General features: G+C 51.9%; 1 protein-coding gene across 2 annotated transcripts in view; it reads left to right on the forward strand.

Annotated features, from left to right (window-relative positions):
- Positions 1-15,462, forward strand: part of ATP1A1 (ATPase Na+/K+ transporting subunit alpha 1) — a 29,821-nt gene extending 14,359 nt beyond the window's left edge. For both annotated transcript variants that reach the window (XM_045478787.1, XM_045478788.1), the window contains exons 5-23: positions 405-518; positions 913-1,047; positions 1,135-1,252; positions 1,697-1,965; positions 2,453-2,651; positions 2,915-3,024; positions 4,922-5,056; positions 5,606-5,798; positions 7,141-7,316; positions 8,325-8,461; positions 9,276-9,426; positions 9,971-10,139; positions 10,261-10,415; positions 10,740-10,863; positions 11,787-11,932; positions 12,051-12,181; positions 12,462-12,563; positions 14,589-14,680; positions 15,101-15,462. In XM_045478787.1, coding sequence (XP_045334743.1) covers positions 405-518; positions 913-1,047; positions 1,135-1,252; positions 1,697-1,965; positions 2,453-2,651; positions 2,915-3,024; positions 4,922-5,056; positions 5,606-5,798; positions 7,141-7,316; positions 8,325-8,461; positions 9,276-9,426; positions 9,971-10,139; positions 10,261-10,415; positions 10,740-10,863; positions 11,787-11,932; positions 12,051-12,181; positions 12,462-12,563; positions 14,589-14,680; positions 15,101-15,129 — 2,685 coding nt within the window. In that variant the 3' untranslated portion in view covers positions 15,130-15,462. The remainder of the gene's footprint in view (positions 1-404; positions 519-912; positions 1,048-1,134; positions 1,253-1,696; positions 1,966-2,452; positions 2,652-2,914; positions 3,025-4,921; positions 5,057-5,605; positions 5,799-7,140; positions 7,317-8,324; positions 8,462-9,275; positions 9,427-9,970; positions 10,140-10,260; positions 10,416-10,739; positions 10,864-11,786; positions 11,933-12,050; positions 12,182-12,461; positions 12,564-14,588; positions 14,681-15,100) is intronic.
- Positions 15,463-16,993: the final 1,531 nt, after the last annotated feature.

The following is a 16,993-nucleotide window of genomic DNA, read 5'->3' on the forward strand; positions in this document are numbered from 1 at the left end:
GCTCTGCCCAGGTCCCGGCCCGGGTCCGGCTGCCACTCACATGGCAGAGCACAGCCTTTAATGTTGGCACATAATACACGTCCAGAGATGTGTGGTGGCCATCCCTCAGAAGTCACACGTTGTTTCAGAAACATGTTTGTCTTCATAAAATGGGAGAAACAGATTCACCTAAAAGATTTTCAAAAGCCTGTCGAGGTGGAACGACCGAGTCCCTGGGACCCCATTTCTGGCCCTGTACACGGTCTCTGGGAAGCTGAATGTGAAGACACGAGTTCTGTATTGGATAATTCCTGAAGCCTTGACCTCTCTGTTACAGATTTGTTTTGTATTCAGTCAAGAACTACCTGAATGTTCGCGGCTCCTTACGGAGAGCCCGCGGTTCTAACCTGTGTGTTCCCTTCCAGCTGTATCTTGGCGTGGTCCTCTCTGCTGTCGTCATCATAACTGGGTGTTTCTCCTACTATCAAGAGGCTAAAAGTTCAAAGATCATGGAATCCTTCAAAAACATGGTCCCTCAGGTACCTGCTGCTTGGTCTTTCCCCGTTGGCAGCCCCACAGGTGTGAACTAGTGTGAAGCTAAGTTCCCGAGTACTTAGTGACTCCGTCAGAGAAAGGGAAACCTCCCCCCGCCGACCCAAAACCACACCTGTTCTTAGACCCCCGGCAGAAAGTGATGGCCTCCTTTCTGAGCATACCCTGACAGAGCACACGAGGGGGACAAGAGAGCCACCTCCAGATGAGCGAGATTTTATAGCTTGTATAAATGGAAAGATCAGCAATCTTTGTCATGCACTCGGGTAATTCACATCAGCGATCATTTTCTAATTTGGCTTTCTCGTGTGACCACCACCCTGGCCTTGTCGGTAGTCGCTTTTCTCTGACTGAACTCTGTCGACTTTTCTGCCTCTAAAGCAAGCCCTTGTGATTCGAAACGGTGAGAAAATGAGCATCAATGCCGAGGAGGTTGTAGTCGGGGATCTGGTGGAAGTGAAAGGAGGAGACCGAATCCCCGCCGATCTCAGAATCATATCTGCCAACGGCTGCAAGGTGGGTTCAGCGGGGCCCGCGCGGCTCGGGCGGGGTGCGTGGGGCGGCCCAGTGTGCGCTCACACAGCCCTCCCGTCTCACGGGCAGGTGGACAACTCCTCGCTCACTGGCGAATCAGAGCCCCAGACCAGGTCTCCGGACTTCACAAATGAAAACCCCCTGGAGACGAGGAACATCGCCTTCTTTTCAACCAACTGTGTGGAAGGTAGGCCCTTTGGAGGCCCCCGTTCATATCCGCAGCACGGTGTCTGTCTCGGGCATTCGCAACAACGACAAAAGCCAGAGACGTCGTCTCTCTTCTTGCTTTATTGGCTCCGTGTCTGACCCCTGTGGTCAAGCACAGCAGATGCGGTTCACTCGCTGGCAGGGAGGTTCAGGAAGCCTGTGGGCGGTCTGTCCTGCTCCCCCACCCCCAGCACACATCTCCTGTTGGCCATGCTAGGCTGGCATGGACTTTGGAGCTGTTCTGCTCATGGATAGAAAGCCCTCTGCCGGTCTCTGAAAGAGCGTACCCCCCACCAAAGAGCGAGCCCTTAAAAACGTGTGTGGCTTGTGTCTCTCTCTTAACCGTGCCAGGTAATCGCGCAGATTCCGTGACCTCGTTGGTGAAGCGAGGTACATCCAGTTCCCCCTCCCTCTCTCGTTTAAGGCACCGCACGTGGCATTGTCGTGTACACTGGGGATCGCACGGTGATGGGAAGAATCGCGACACTCGCGTCCGGGCTGGAAGGCGGCCAGACCCCCATCGCTGCCGAAATTGAACATTTTATCCACATCATCACGGGTGTGGCTGTGTTCCTGGGTGTGTCCTTCTTCATTCTTTCTCTGATCCTTGAGTACACCTGGCTCGAGGCCGTCATCTTTCTCATCGGTATCATTGTAGCCAACGTGCCAGAGGGTTTGCTGGCCACTGTCACGGTGAGCAGCTTGGGGAAGGCGACGTTCGCTCTTAGACCAGCTTGCATGTGAGACTCCTCCCCTGCCCTCTCCAGAGCGGCTGCCGACCACATGTCTGATCGGACGCGTGTGTATAGTTTTTCTTCAGAGCCACATGGTAGGGTTAGACAGCGCGAAGGCCTCGGCATGGTTTTCCGTGGGAGATAGTAGCCCCAAAGCATACGTTTCGGCCTTACCCCGTGACCCACAACAGTGTAATGAAGAATTTGGGGGTGAGCGGGAGAACTACAGTGTGGTAAATCCTAGTTGTTTTCACTTCATCTATTGCTTTATTGGGGGGAGAGAGAAAGCACTCTCTGTACGTGGTCCTGTGACAATTCGCATTTCACAGGATGGCTGGAGAGGTTTAACTTCAGAGAAACTTCTTCCGTATTAGGATGTAGCCAGAGTTGGTATAAGACTCCCTCCTGGTCGAGATTGAAGTCCTCTGCTTCCTCCTGGTGTTTAGGTATGTCTGACCCTCACTGCCAAACGCATGGCGAGGAAAAACTGCTTGGTGAAGAACTTAGAAGCCGTGGAGACCTTGGGGTCTACGTCCACCATCTGCTCGGATAAAACTGGAACTCTCACCCAGAACCGGATGACAGTGGCCCACATGTGGTTTGACAATCAGATCCACGAAGCCGACACGACAGAGAATCAGAGCGGTAGGTGCAGGGGGGGCCGCCGCACGCTTTGGCCCCACCTGTTCACATGGCTTTTTTTTTTTTTTTAAGTGGTTTTTGGTTTTAGTTTTTTTACTGTTAGGTAAGGAGTCGTAGGCGTGGGTTTTAGACTTTTCTTGACTTTGCCCAAAAGCCTGATGAGTTTCATTACTTGGGGAAGGAGACGTCATCGTTTCACCTTTTATGGGACTTGCGTACAAAGTTGAATGTGTGATTTTCCGCTCTTGTTTCCTTGCCTCCGTCAGGTGTGTCGTTCGACAAGAGTTCAGCCACCTGGCTCGCTCTGTCCAGGATCGCGGGTCTTTGTAACAGGGCGGTGTTTCAGGCTAACCAGGAAAACCTGCCTATCCTCAAGGTATGCCCAGAAGTTCCTGTTAGCGGTGAGGCTGCTTTTCGGGGGTGTAGATACCACCCGAGACCTCCCCCGAGAGTGTTCTCCTTAATAGCACGTGACCTTTGTGTCCCGTAACGGAACCGTTCCTCGTGCGACACTCGGAATGGCCCGTGTGATGCTTTGCTGTGTGTAGCTTGTATTGCCTGTGGATCCGGAATTCCCTTGGTTACCCTGTGGTTCAGAGAGGTTAGAGAAGAGGGACTTAGGGTCAAAACCGACCAGAGGTGGGAGGCAGTCTTCACTGTGAAAAACCGAACAAAATCCAGCCTTCCTCTACAGTGTCACCTAACCTAGCAGGGAGGGAGGGAGGGGCTGCTTCTGTGACTGGATGATCGCATTTGCATATCGGGATACAGGGATACAGTAGATTCCAATAAATCCCTTAAGCCGTGTGTTTTCTTAAAATAGCTCAGCTCTTTCTCTTATCTTATTTGTTCTCCGCTTGCTTACTGATGATGCAGAACTAAGCTCAGCCTCATGGAATCCATGGGAATTGGGAAATGGCTGTGATTTCACTGTGCTGCCCAGTGGAGACACTGCCTCAGAAAGGTCACGAGCCGAGCATGGGGTTGGTAGGATGAGGAAGGCATGTGCAAGGCCCCCCGGGCTCGCCTGTTCTCAGTGAGGCTGCCTGGGGTGCTTCCGGGGTGGGGGGGGGGACCAAGCTGTCAAAGAGGATAAAGCTCACTTAGATGGAACAGAGATGGCTTCCACTGTGAAGATAGGACCCTTTTGTCCTTTAAGGGAGATGTTCTTGGCATTGAATTGATGTCGATTTGGGGAGGGGGGGTGTTTTTCCTGGGATAAAACTTGAGATGCCTGCCTCCCGTATTTCCTTGCGTCACAGTGGAAATTTTGTAGGCTTTGAGCTTAGAACTCAACAGGTATCAGACCTTTCCCAGTTTAAAAGTGCCAGAAAAGGGAGCATGGGGTGTATTTCTGAGTTATTTCAGGGGTTGCGCCCCACAAAAGGCATGCAGTCCTGTTCAGCTTTACTAGCTGGCCTTTATTAAAAATGATCCCACTTATTTCACATTTCCTACCAAACCTGACTACCTTTCTTCTTAAATGAGGCTACACTTGCATGTGCAGTCAGTCCTGTACGTCCCCAGTTCTAAAGTATTTATATAAAAGTTGGCTACAAGCCCAAACGTTCTTAGTGTGTCAAAACATACATGTGTCAACAGTATATCACAAAAAAGAAGTATGTGTTACCTCAAGTGTGGTCTTGAACTTAAGATGTTAGCTGATTATATGACTGTTGGAGCTAATAATAGCTTTCAGTTCACACCATTCAGGCCCAGATAATTTTGCACAGTTGAATTATGTTTAAAGCTCTCTGTTTTGCCCTTGACACAGTTTGCCCCCAGTCCTGGGAACGCACCTAAGGGATTTTCTTTTACGTTGGAGGTGCTGTAAATATTTGGATTCTCACTTGGTATTTGCAGATTCATAACCAGAAATATGTGTTTGGGAATAGTGTTGGCTTTGAGACTTTGCAACAGGGGAAGATTAAAGAAAAAAAAAAAAAAAAGGCTAAAGTAGGTTGGAAGCGTGTGTTATGGTCTTCCCCAGGGTGGGGGACCCCTCGAGGCACCCCTCTTCTACCAGAAGCCGGATTTGGGATGACGAAGGAGGGCTGACGGGAGGAGGCAGCTAGGGTGTGTGTCTGAAGGGCTGTGACCGGCCGGGGGTCTGAGCACAGGGAGGCCCGGCCCTGCCAACAGCACTGCTTCTGCCTCGCCCGCCCGATCCTCCACTTCTGACACGATCAGAGTACATCCGGGTTACACCGAGTTTTCCGTGGTGCCTGGGTGAAGCGTTTCAGGCTAATTAAGAACGATGTCTGCCTTCACAGCGGGCAGTTGCAGGCGACGCCTCGGAGTCCGCGCTCTTGAAATGCATTGAGCTGTGCTGTGGCTCTGTGAAGGAGATGAGAGACAGATACACCAAAATCGTGGAGATACCCTTCAACTCCACCAACAAGTACCAGGTCACCTGGCGTCGATGCGGGTGGGCGAGGGGGTGGGCGGGGAGGCACGGGAGCTGGAAGAAGGGCTGTTTGACCTTTCTGAAATGTTACAAGCTTCCACGCTTCCTAAAACCGAACTATTCAAACTTCATGAAAGCTTTTAAGTTTTACCCCAGGCTGCGTATAGATAGTCCTAATCTATTTGCGTATCATTAGGCTAAACGAAGCCTCCCCTAAAATGTTTGGGGCTCTCTGGGATACTTACTAAGGGTTTGGAGGGGGCGGGTGGGGAGGGGGCTGGGTGTCCAAGGATGTGCCCCTCGTTGTTGCCACTGTCCCTTCAGGAAAGCTTTAGATACGAACCCGTGCCAGGGATTTCGGGCTGGCTCACTCTGCTTGCTTTTTTGGTAGCATTCAAAGCAGGCTACAAGGTGGGAGACCCCAAAAGTTCAGATGTAGGAGGTCTTGGTGGTTTTCATGACCGATACCCAGGAGCAAGTGAGCTGTGCTCCCCATTCGGGCCAACGACGCCCAGCCACCTGGCGTTCACGTCTCCACTGTCCTTTATAGCTGTCCATCCATAAGAACCCCAACACGTCTGAGCCCCGGCACCTGCTGGTGATGAAGGGCGCCCCGGAGAGGATCCTGGACCGCTGTAGCTCCATCCTCCTGCACGGCAAGGAGCAGCCCCTGGACGAGGAGCTGAAGGACGCCTTTCAGAACGCCTACCTGGAGCTAGGTGGCCTCGGAGAGCGTGTGCTAGGTAAGTGGGCAGCCGGCGGCACGGCCACCCGTCCGGTCTGCGTCTGCACGTTGTGCTGACCTCCCCGAAGCCTTTCGGGAGGAATCCTCCTCCTCGATCTGCCCCCTCCCCCTTGTTCTGAAAACTGCAAGGGCCGGGCTGGGGAAATGTTTGGTGCATTGGGCCCGTGAGCAGCAAACTCCTGCTGGTTTGCTTCTGATCCGTACTTAGACCTTTGGTCTCATGCTGGTCAGTTCTGTTTGCCCGGGGAAGAAAGATCGGGGAGAAGAGCTTCATTATCAAACTTTTGTTGCCATGACCCTGACCTACAAACTTAATGAAATTAAAATGAATTGCCAGGGCTTCCAGAATAAAACCATTTCCTGACTGGCACAGAATGGTTGTGCGTTTACACCAGAGCTTATGCGTCAGCTCACAAATTAGATTAACGGTAAACTTTTCACCTAGGATGCTGCCTGTCCTTCCTACCACATCAGAGCTGGTGCAGATCAGAAGGACGTTTCACTGATTGTATAATGTAACTGAAACGGTGGCATTTGTGATATTTTGGAGGTGGACAGATGAAAGTTCCTTATGTAATTCTCCTTGCTCTCCTTAACTTACTCAGAACTGATTGCCTAGTTCCATACTCTGGTTCATACCTTCTCCTTCATCTAATTTTGAGGTGTCTTTCTTAACATACCCTGGTGCTCAGTAATGCTACAGGAATAGCGAGCAGAGATGTGGGCTCGATTTTTTCTTTTTTTTCCTAAAAAAGGAAGCAGATGAGGCACCTGGGTGGCTCAGTCGGTTAAGCGTCCGACTTTGGCTCAGGTCATGATCTCACGGTTTGTGGGTTTGAGCCCCACGTCAACCTCCATGCTGACAGCTCAGAGCCTGCAGCCTGCTTTGGATTCTATCTCCTTCTCTCTCTGCCCCTCCCCTGCTCACACACTCTCTCTCTCTCTCTCTCTCTCTCTCTCTCTCTCTCTCAAAAGTAAATAAACATTAACAAAAAAAATTTTTTTAAGAAGGAAGCAGAGACCAGTAATTACACGCTTTGCCAAATCTGACTACCTGAGCGGGCGGGTCTAGAAGCCTGAAATCCTGGGGCTCACCTGTCTCCTCCACATTGGACGATGCCTCTTCCTTTGAGGCTTGGTGATGGATTCTGTCATTCGCATGTTTTGTCTTCCGGTGATTCCACATCATTCATAAAGGTTAAATAAAGCCTCATTCTGTTATAGAAAAATAATTCCCACTATATACGGAGCCGGAGGCGGACTGTCTGACTAGCCAGCTGCTGTTGTCCTGTGCCTGTTCGGTCAGTGAGGTCCTCACGGGCTGCCTGCTCTCCTTGCAGGTTTCTGCCACCTTTATCTGCCAGACGAACAGTTTCCTGAAGGCTTCCAGTTTGACACTGATGATGTGAATTTCCCTGTGGAAAACCTCTGCTTCGTGGGGCTCATCTCCATGATCGATCCTCCTCGGGCTGCTGTTCCCGATGCCGTGGGCAAATGCCGAAGTGCTGGAATTAAGGTGGAGTCCAGGGTGCCTCCTTGGCATCAGCTTTTAGTGCCCCGGGGCGCCCTGCTCGGTGCCGCGGGAGCCACATGGCCAGCTTGATTTCTCACCTGGCCGATGAGTGTCTTACCTCCAGCACTTCAGTTATCACCAGAAAGGGCCAAGTTGTTTTAAAAGGGTACCATCAGTAGACGGGGGGGCGGGTTTAAAAGAAAACACACACGCATTTTGGGGGAAAGAAATGGAAGCGTAATAATATTTGAAAAGAGCAAACGACTTAGCAAGGTTTTATGTTTTGAAATGCTTGGCAGTGCATGGCACGTCTTCTCTGCTTTCAGTCAACCAGTTTTCTAATGGACGGTGTCCTCTGAATCTAAGCCCCGGAACGTTGCTTGGGTGCACCGACCCGGGGCGCGTCGTCTCCCTTGGTGCCGGCTATCTGATTTGTTTCCACTTTTTCATTCTCGTTAGTGAGACTGCCCCTCAAAGCTTTGGAAAAGTTACTCCCCCACCACTCGGATTGCGTTCTTAAGTATATTTTTTGGAATGTAATCCTTGGGTCAAAAAAGAGCAGTCACAATTTTGAATTCCTTTTACATACTTACCCTCTCTCCCGAATTGGGCCAGTTTGGGGATTGCTGACCAGCAGTATGTGGCACCTTTGCCTGTAGTGTGATCCACATCAGATTTTTATCTTTTTTTTTTTTTTTTCCTTTTCATGGCTAGTTTTAGTAAGTTTGAGTTTTTTATGTGACTGTGTAAAGGAGAAGCAGATACCATGTATCCTGTGTGAGCATGTACCAAGATCAAATCTGGTTATTGCTTTGTGTTTTCTGTAAACACACGTTTGTATTTATATTTTTGGTTAGTCACTGTTGTATCAATTTAAGTTTGCATTCTTTCCTTTTGATCTTCCAAGATGAGTAATCCTTAATACTTCCTCGTGCCTGTTTACAGAAGACTCTCTTTGAGGTCATTTCGCTTGGCGGCTGCCTTTGCTAAATTGTCCTGTTTCTTATTCAGGTTATAATGGTCACTGGAGACCACCCCATCACGGCTAAAGCCATTGCCAAGGGTGTGGGCATCATCTCAGAAGGCAACGAGACCGTGGAAGACATTGCTGCCCGCCTCAACATCCCAGTGAGCCAGGTGAACCCCAGGTGAGGCGGGAAGCTCGAGGCACGGTCTGCCTTGAATGTGCAGATGCTGGCAGTTGGGAGTCCTCAGCCTGGGTCTCCGATGGTTTGCTTCCAGGCTTGCTCCTGAATAGGGATTGCCCCTACGGTTCCAGAAGGCAACCTTGTCCTTCCACGGGAGGGTTGCCCTGAGAGCGAGTCCTTATGGCCAACCCCTAGGTGGTGCTTACGGTTCTAAGCACTTGGTGCAGCAATGTATTAAAGTAGGTATTATTCCCACTTGGCAGAGCAGGGAAGCTGAGGCTGCGTCCTGAAGTACGCTCTGCGGCCGGGCTTCCGATTCCCTGCTGTTAACCGCAGATCATACCGCCTAAACCTAGCAGCAAGTCAGTTTCTAGGGCCACACTCACTTGTCCAAGTAGGTCAAACATGGAGAATTTGGCAATACGGTAAACTAGATGAGAGATAAAGCAGTATTGTTTTGATGTTTCGTTAAAGTTTGGGACCCCTTCGCCTACTTCGGGGTTATTAGAGGGTTTGCTCTGCTGTCTAGAATTTGGTCCTTTTACTTCAGTGCGTCTTCTATAAAGACCAGGAAAGGAAAATGACAGGCAGGCTGCCCCCCAGGTGTCTGTGATCCTTGAATGGAAGGAATAGATAAGAAGATGCTTTGTATCCTGTAGAATACCGCACAGAGAATCGCTTTCACCTGATGGGGAAAATTCCCTCTGGCTTTACGTTGCTTACAAAGTGTTCCGCATCGAAGAACAGCCCCGCTCGGTGACGAGCATCATGTTGGCGAAGCACGGGGTGACCTCTTTTCCTATCCCGATCCTAGAGATGCCAAGGCCTGCGTGGTCCACGGAAGCGACCTGAAGGACATGACCTCCGAGCAGCTGGATGACATTCTGAAGTACCACACGGAGATCGTGTTTGCCAGGACCTCTCCTCAGCAGAAGCTTATCATCGTGGAAGGCTGCCAGAGACAGGTTAGCAGGCAGCCGGGACCGGGCTCTGATCTCCGTGACGGCAGGGCCCGGCTTTTCTCAGACTCACCGTCTGTGTGCCAGTGTATGCCCCGGGCGTGGCTCCGGGGGGGGCGGGGGGGACTCGATAACGGTCTAGCAGTGCCATGCGCTTTACAACACACGTCTCCACTGTGGCCCGGAGTCTGAGCCCCCACACTTGTCTGGAATAGCAGTACAGGCTCCTCCTGTCTACACTGGGGCTGTGAATGGCCAGGAGAGACTGTCATCCCGCACCTTGAGAAGACCTGTAAAGGAATGGGGTTTTCCAGAGATCTCCCCAAAGTCCTGCGTTTGAGGAGCTCTCGTTGGGGCGGGGAGGTGGGGAGGATGTATTTGTCATCACTCCTCCATTCTCTTGTTGAATAGTGGCTGGGTGGCTTCTTGGGCTGAGCCGGTTCTGAGCCCCCAGAGAGTCTCCGTAGGAAAGGGACAGTCTGTAGCGCCTCGGGTACTTCTGCCCGGGGACTGTGTGGCTCTTACAGACCCCTCCCCCTTCTTCGGACAGGGGGCTATCGTGGCCGTGACTGGCGATGGTGTGAATGACTCTCCAGCCTTGAAGAAGGCAGACATCGGGGTTGCCATGGGGATCGCTGGCTCTGACGTGTCTAAGCAAGCTGCCGACATGATTCTTCTGGATGACAACTTTGCGTCCATTGTGACTGGAGTCGAAGAAGGTGAGAGCAGTATGTGTAAAGCGTCCCTCAGAAACTCCTCCCGTTGCTGTCCGTCTGTAGCCGTTTCCGGCCTGCCCGTCTCTTTTGAGCTACACGGTGACACAAACTCTTGCGTTCCCAGGTCGTCTGATCTTTGATAACTTGAAGAAATCCATTGCCTACACCCTGACCAGTAACATTCCAGAGATCACCCCCTTCCTGATATTTATTATTGCAAACATTCCACTACCACTGGGGACCGTCACCATCCTCTGCATTGACTTGGGCACGGACATGGTGAGTGACTCTCACAGCTCAGGCCCTGTCTCACCCACGGCTGCTTGCCGGCGTCCACGAGGCCGTGGCGGCTCGCTGTAGTGACACCGGTGTACGTCACGGCCTCCGGGAAGCCGTGTTCTCTCTCCTTCTCCGAGGCAACTGTCAACGCCTGTTTGTCAGAGAGCAACGTTATATAAAAGGGAAGATTCTTTTTCTTTTTTTTGATGGGACTGGTAATAACATCTCATGGTACAAAGAACGGTTTTAAAAGGGAGAGGGCAAGGAAGGTTCACGAAGTCAGCTTCCTGGTATCTGACGTTTATACTCCTCCCCCCCCCCCAGGTTCCTGCCATCTCCCTGGCTTACGAGCAAGCTGAGAGCGACATCATGAAGAGACAGCCCAGAAACCCCAAGACGGACAAGCTTGTGAACGAGCGGCTGATCAGCATGGCCTACGGGCAGATCGGTGAGCCACTGTCCCCGGACACCGGCACTGAGCAGGGAGCGTCTGTAGTGGTGGGGGCGGCCTAGGGGCTTGCTTTGGGGGACTTCAGATCTAGCAAGAGCCAGGAAACAGTGTGAGACTCAGGGGAGCTTTTTGTACAAAATCCTCTTGAGTGAGAAGAAATCTTCTGCTGTCTGCCCAGTTACTTCTTAGTGGAAACCGTAGTTCTTCAGCCTGGGCTCAGCGGTCCCTCAGCTCGCCAGGCACAGGTCATTCAGAGGCAGTCGTTCCCGGGGGTACGTAGTACTGGCCACGGATTTGGATAGAGAGTTAGGCTTTGACGAAGTTGCATGAGCTTGAAAGTTTGGCTGGCTGGTCACCACCACATGGTGACCCCGCACCGGGCTGATCTCTGCTCCACCGGTGGAGCTAACAGGTGGTCTCGGAGACCTCATTTTAAGGGAGGTCCGGAGCATAGGAGGAAACATGCCCTGGGGAATTCGGGGCAGTGTGGTGAGACCAGATGCCAGGGGAGAAGCGAAGGGCCCTGAAAAGGAAGGAGGGGGAGGGTTGGGTCAGAAAGTGCGCTGTTCACTATTTCAAATATGGGAAAAGGAGATGGGGAAAGAAGTCTCCATGTAGCAGAGATTAAAACATAGGGAAGCATTTTCCCCTGAAAGGCTGTGCCCTGGTAGAGGCAGATGATGAAGTCAGAGCCGGGGGGGGGGGGGCACATGTCTCCGAGTGAGACCTGTGTGTCGTCTTTTAAAGCTCTGAAAAGTGACTCAAAAAGAGAAGAGGGCGCTGGGTGAGGGATGTGTCCCTGTGGTCCTCCATACTCCCTGTCATCTGTCAACTGGTGACCAAGACCGCCCTGAAGGCAGTCAGGTGAAGTGCGTGCAGATGCCCCAGACCAGGTTAAAGGCGTTTTTCCGCACCTGCAGGGATGATCCAGGCGCTGGGAGGCTTCTTCACTTACTTCGTGATCCTGGCTGAGAACGGCTTCCTCCCGACCCACCTGCTGGGGCTCCGCGTGGACTGGGATGACCGCTGGATCAACGACGTAGAGGACAGCTACGGGCAGCAGTGGGTGAGCACGGGTCTGGCCAGTGGGAGGACCCTCCAGCCCCCGGGGGGTACGGTGGCCACTCAGCCACCGGCCGTGCGGGCCGCGGGCCAAGCTTACCTGGCTGCCTTCCGTGTCCCAGACGTACGAACAGAGGAAAATCGTGGAGTTCACTTGCCACACGGCCTTCTTCGTCAGCATCGTGGTGGTGCAGTGGGCTGACCTGGTCATCTGTAAGACCCGGAGGAACTCCGTCTTCCAGCAGGGGATGAAGTGAGTAGGGAGCGCTCGGGGCCCTCACCCAAGGGGTCTGGGGATTTCTCAACTCTGTGCAAAACCCCCAGCACCTGACACATGGCAGTTTCTGGAATCTCGCTTTTGGAGATTTAGGAAGCAAATTGTGATTTTCTTTTTTTTTTTTTTTTCATCTGCCCTCCCGTTCCTGAGTATAGCTCCTACACAGAGACCTCGATCTGCCCTTTGACGCATGGATGGCTTTCGAAGATAAACTTCTGTTTGTGTCCTTAAGCTTTCTCTCCCCTTGATTCTTTAGGAACAAGATCTTAATATTCGGCCTCTTTGAAGAGACGGCCCTTGCTGCCTTCCTTTCCTACTGCCCTGGAATGGGCGTGGCCCTGAGGATGTACCCCCTCAAGTAAGTCGCTCCTCTTCCAGCTCCACAAAGTGCGAGATAGACGTGGAGCGTTTCCTCTCGTGACGTGTGCCAGTAGCTACTATTGTTAGGAATTGGTCCAGAATTCCTCTGGACTGGAAATTAGGAAGGACTGGCCAGTGCTCAGGCTTTGGCTAAACGGGCTCTGGTACCACGGTACCAGATCGCTCACCGGCCAACCGCGTGAGTGCTTGCGTGCCCCATGGCGCCAGTCCAGTTGTCATTAGAGGTGGACCAGATGTACCCTGGGGTTTGGGGATCAGGTTCAGATCTTGATTTGCTTTCCCTAGCCCCTGTGTGTTCCCACCCCAGGCCCCAGCCGTTGTGGGCCTCTGAATCCTCTGCCTTCCCAGGAAGGAGGTGGGGGAAGCGGGCTTGAGGTGGATCACGGGGGGAGGGGACCAAAGAAAGCTGACCGCTGGTCTTTGCTCAGAACCAAACTGGCCTCTTTAAAACACAGTGAAGGACTTTGTGGTAAACCCCTGTATGTGAAAAATTCGGGTTTATCAGAAGTCCAAATTCTGGTACTTTTAGAAACAGAGGGTGTTGGGTGGGGTCTACTCACTGGTTGAAGTTAAGCGACTGCATTTGATGAAAAGATGCTAAGGCACAGAGCTTTTGATGTCAAAGTCTCCCCAGCCTCTCTCTGACCCATCCCACCTGGCTTGTAGCCGACACTTCCTTCCATTGACCCCAGCCAAGCCCCATGGGCCTCACTGACATCTTGTCACTGCAGACATCCTCGGTACAAGGCTGGCCCGGCGTCTAGGGTCTGTCTCACTAGCGTCTAAGCGGTCTTTCTAGCCTTCTCTTGTAGCCATTTTTGTAGCCATGCAAGTTTCTGTAGGTGAATTCGATACTCTTCCCCTGCACATGTACTTGGTCAGGATGTTTCCCCACCCCCACCCCATCGGTCTGGGTAATCCTTCAGGGCTGATTGCCCTGGAGCTCACTCCCCTCAGACATGTGCAGGTACACCCCTTCTTTGGTATTACTGGTCACGTCTACTCCTCCGTAGATTGTAATCTTTAAGGCATGGGCTATCTTGTTTGACTTCGCATCCCCAGCACCCTGCACAGAGCTGGCGTACAACAGGGGCAGGCCTTGTCCAAGGGGAATGCTGTCTGCTTGAGCCCACTCTTTGTCAAGAGGAGGCCAGGAGAACCACCGAGCTCTCTCAAAGCCTGAAGTGGAGAGTCACACTGAAATAGAGTAGGGCCTCAGGACCTCCTTTGCTGTGCCTAGAGAGTTTGTTCCCAACAGGTTCTACCCAATTAGGAAGGTGGTTCAGTTACTCTGGGCGACCGAGCCAAAGGAGATCATCTCTTAGCTGTGAAGGAAGACCTCTAGCGCCAGGAAGAAGAGATTGCCAGGCTTCTGCCCTGGGAACGCCTTCCTCTGTTGACTGCAGAAGTTGGTAGTCAGGAAAGCATGGCCCTTGACAGGGCTGTCCAGGGTGCCTGTCTCCAGGCTGGGGATGTGGCAGCAGCTGCTGGGCTCCCAAAGCTCTGCTCTCTATTAGGGCTCAGCTTTTTTCATTCCCTGGCGCTGGGATTCAGCACCCAGCTGACTGAATTCAAGGGATGGATACATGGTTCTGATCTACTCTGGCAGTGCTTTATCTTCAGATGCCAGGACGTTAGATATAATATATATATACCACACTCAAGTTCCTCAAACACTTTAGAAAGGGGAAGAAAGTAAATGCCCATTTGCTGGGGGATGGTCAACAGAAAATCTCAACTTACCCTATAAACCAAACTTGTAAAAGGGGATTCCTTCATAAAGTCTGCAGTCTGGTTTCCTCAGCCTCTCCAGGCCCTGGGCACAGGGAGCAGCATTCTGTTCTTAAGACCTTTCTGTGTGTTCTGTGCTAATGGCTCAATAGTTAACCATGATTGTACTTGGCTCCTCCTTCCAGGCTATTCCACTGTCCTGGGTGATATGTGGCTTCTCTTTCCTTTGACTTGTGTTCATGTATAAATTAGTACCTGATTCTATTTCCAGACCTACCTGGTGGTTCTGTGCCTTCCCCTACTCTCTTCTCATCTTCGTGTACGACGAAGTCCGAAAACTCATCATCAGGCGACGCCCTGGCGGTAATTTCATCTTACCTTCAGCAGGGTTGTGGGAGAGGCGGTATTTGTGTCTTTTATTTCCTCTGAAGTGTCTGGGCTCGGCCCAGGCCATTGGACCAGCCAACTGCAAACTGCCCAACGCTACAGTCCCATCCTCACGATCTCCATTGAGGTTTCAGAACCAATCGTATTTTAGACTACAAACCAAATACGATCCAGTGGAAAGTTGGGCAGAAACCTAAACCATCTTCCCAATTAACATGTTCTTTCTAAAAACAAAGAAAGAGAGTTGAGGTCTAATGCCGAATTTGAGTGACCCCCCCACCCCCTGACCCTGAGCTTCGTCACCCACCCCCAGGTCACTCCTCGACACTCTTTCTCCCACTGTGCCCTAGAGCCAGGACTTACTGCAAGTGTCTTGTCTCTCTTTGCTGCCTATAGGCTGGGTAGAGAAGGAAACCTACTACTAGGCCCCCCGTGTCCTGCACGCCGTGGAGCATCCTACCACGCACCTGCACCCACCCCCCACGCCCTCTTTGTGTACTTCAGTCTTGGAATTCGGAACTCTACCCTGGTAGGAAAGCACCGAAGCATGTGGGGGAAGCGAGACGTCCCGGAATGAAGCATGTAGCTATACGGGGGGGGAGGGGGGAGGGCTGCCTGACAAACACCGTCTATGGGAATGACAGCGGGGAAGGTTTTTATGTGCCTTTTTGTTTTTGTAAAAAGGAAAACTTGGAAAGACTGAAAGAATACATTTTATATCTGGATTTTTACAAATAAAGATGGCTATTATAACGGAATCGATCTTGTGCCCTCATCACCTTCGTGGCCCTGATGTCAGAGTGTGGTTCTCTGCGCGCATCCCTGTACTGGCTGCTTCAACAGCCCGGAACTTGTTGGCACAGCAAACCCAGACCCCCCCCAAACCAAAGCTAACCAGTCCTCTGGTTGTATAAAAGCTCTCTAGGCGATTCTGAGTCCCATTCAAGTTCGAGAACCGCTGTTGAGGGGGAACTTTGTGCCCTGGCTCTTTTGTTCTGAGTAGATACATTTGTGGACCTACCTCAGGGTGAGTGGTGTGGCTGCAACTCCAGCTGTCTCACATCTGCTCCTTGACAGAGGCACATGTCCTGTGAAGGATTCAGTGCCTTAGTACCATACCCTCTTGTCAAGCTGGCACAGCCCCCCGGGTCCCCACCACAGCAGCCTCAAGCGTCTCTAGACCAAGGTCTGAGAAGCAGGCCTACACGGTCTCGTGGCCCGTGTATCACAAAGCGCTTCCCTATCACATAGCTCGTTCCTAATGTAGCATCAGACAGCTCCATTGCAGAAAGAGCTTAGGTGCCAGAAGGCACTTAAAGAAAAAGGTAAGAGAGAGCTGTTTACGTCAGGGTCAAGTCTGAAAACACCTGTTCTCGAAGAGTGAGTGTAACCCCCCTCCCTTCCCCCCAGCCCTCCGTCTCAGGGCTCAGCACTCCACAGTGTGCCTGCTGTCACCTAGCCTTGCTCTGAGGCTGTCCCTGCTTCAAGCAGATCCAATAGAGTCCTTAGTTCTGGCACCTGAGTACGTCGACAGGCAGGCAGAGAAGGAGTTCAAGTATTTTTTTTTTCTCTCTGAAAGCTTAATGCATTGCTCATGCCTCTTGACTGCAGCTCACTTCCAAGCTATACCGATGGGAGAGGAAGGGAACCAGTGAATTCCCGCATACTGGCTGTCATCGGCTGTCCCCTCTCCAGCTGGAGGAACTGGGAGGGCTCACCTTAGTCTAACCAGTTCTAACCTCCTCTCTCGGGACACTTTCCCCTGGGATGATCTCTGCACTTGTAAGCAAGTCAGTTTTTAAGTTTTTGCTTTTAGAGTGAGTGGGGCGGTGGGGGGAGGGGAGTGGAAGGAGAGAGAGAGAAGCTCCAAGTTCAGTGCGGAGCCCGACGCAGACCTCAATCCCGCCACCCCGGAATCGTGACCTGAGCCGAAATCAAGTCGATACTCCACTGAGCCCATCAGATGCCCCAGCAAATCATCTTTCAAAATAGCCGTCTGCTCGCCCAACATGGAAACTAGGATGAAGCTAACATAGTCCTCAGGATTATGAGTCCAGGAGACAGGTGGTAACTGGCCACTCGAGGACACCTTGCCCTTCACTGCTACGATGGCCCTCATGAGCACCCTACCCCCTCCCCATGCTTCAACCGGCACAGCCCTGTCAGATTTGCTGTCCCCACCCCTACTGCCCCTGTGTCTGCTCTCTGGCACCCCTGGAGGGTTGACCGGTGAACCCAACACCACTACAACGAAGGTCATGGGTATTCCCAAAGAGCTCGAAGCAGCCT

The sequence above is a fragment of the Leopardus geoffroyi genome, chromosome C1 (assembly GCF_018350155.1).
Source record: "Leopardus geoffroyi isolate Oge1 chromosome C1, O.geoffroyi_Oge1_pat1.0, whole genome shotgun sequence".
Lineage (NCBI taxonomy): Eukaryota > Metazoa > Chordata > Mammalia > Carnivora > Felidae > Leopardus > Leopardus geoffroyi.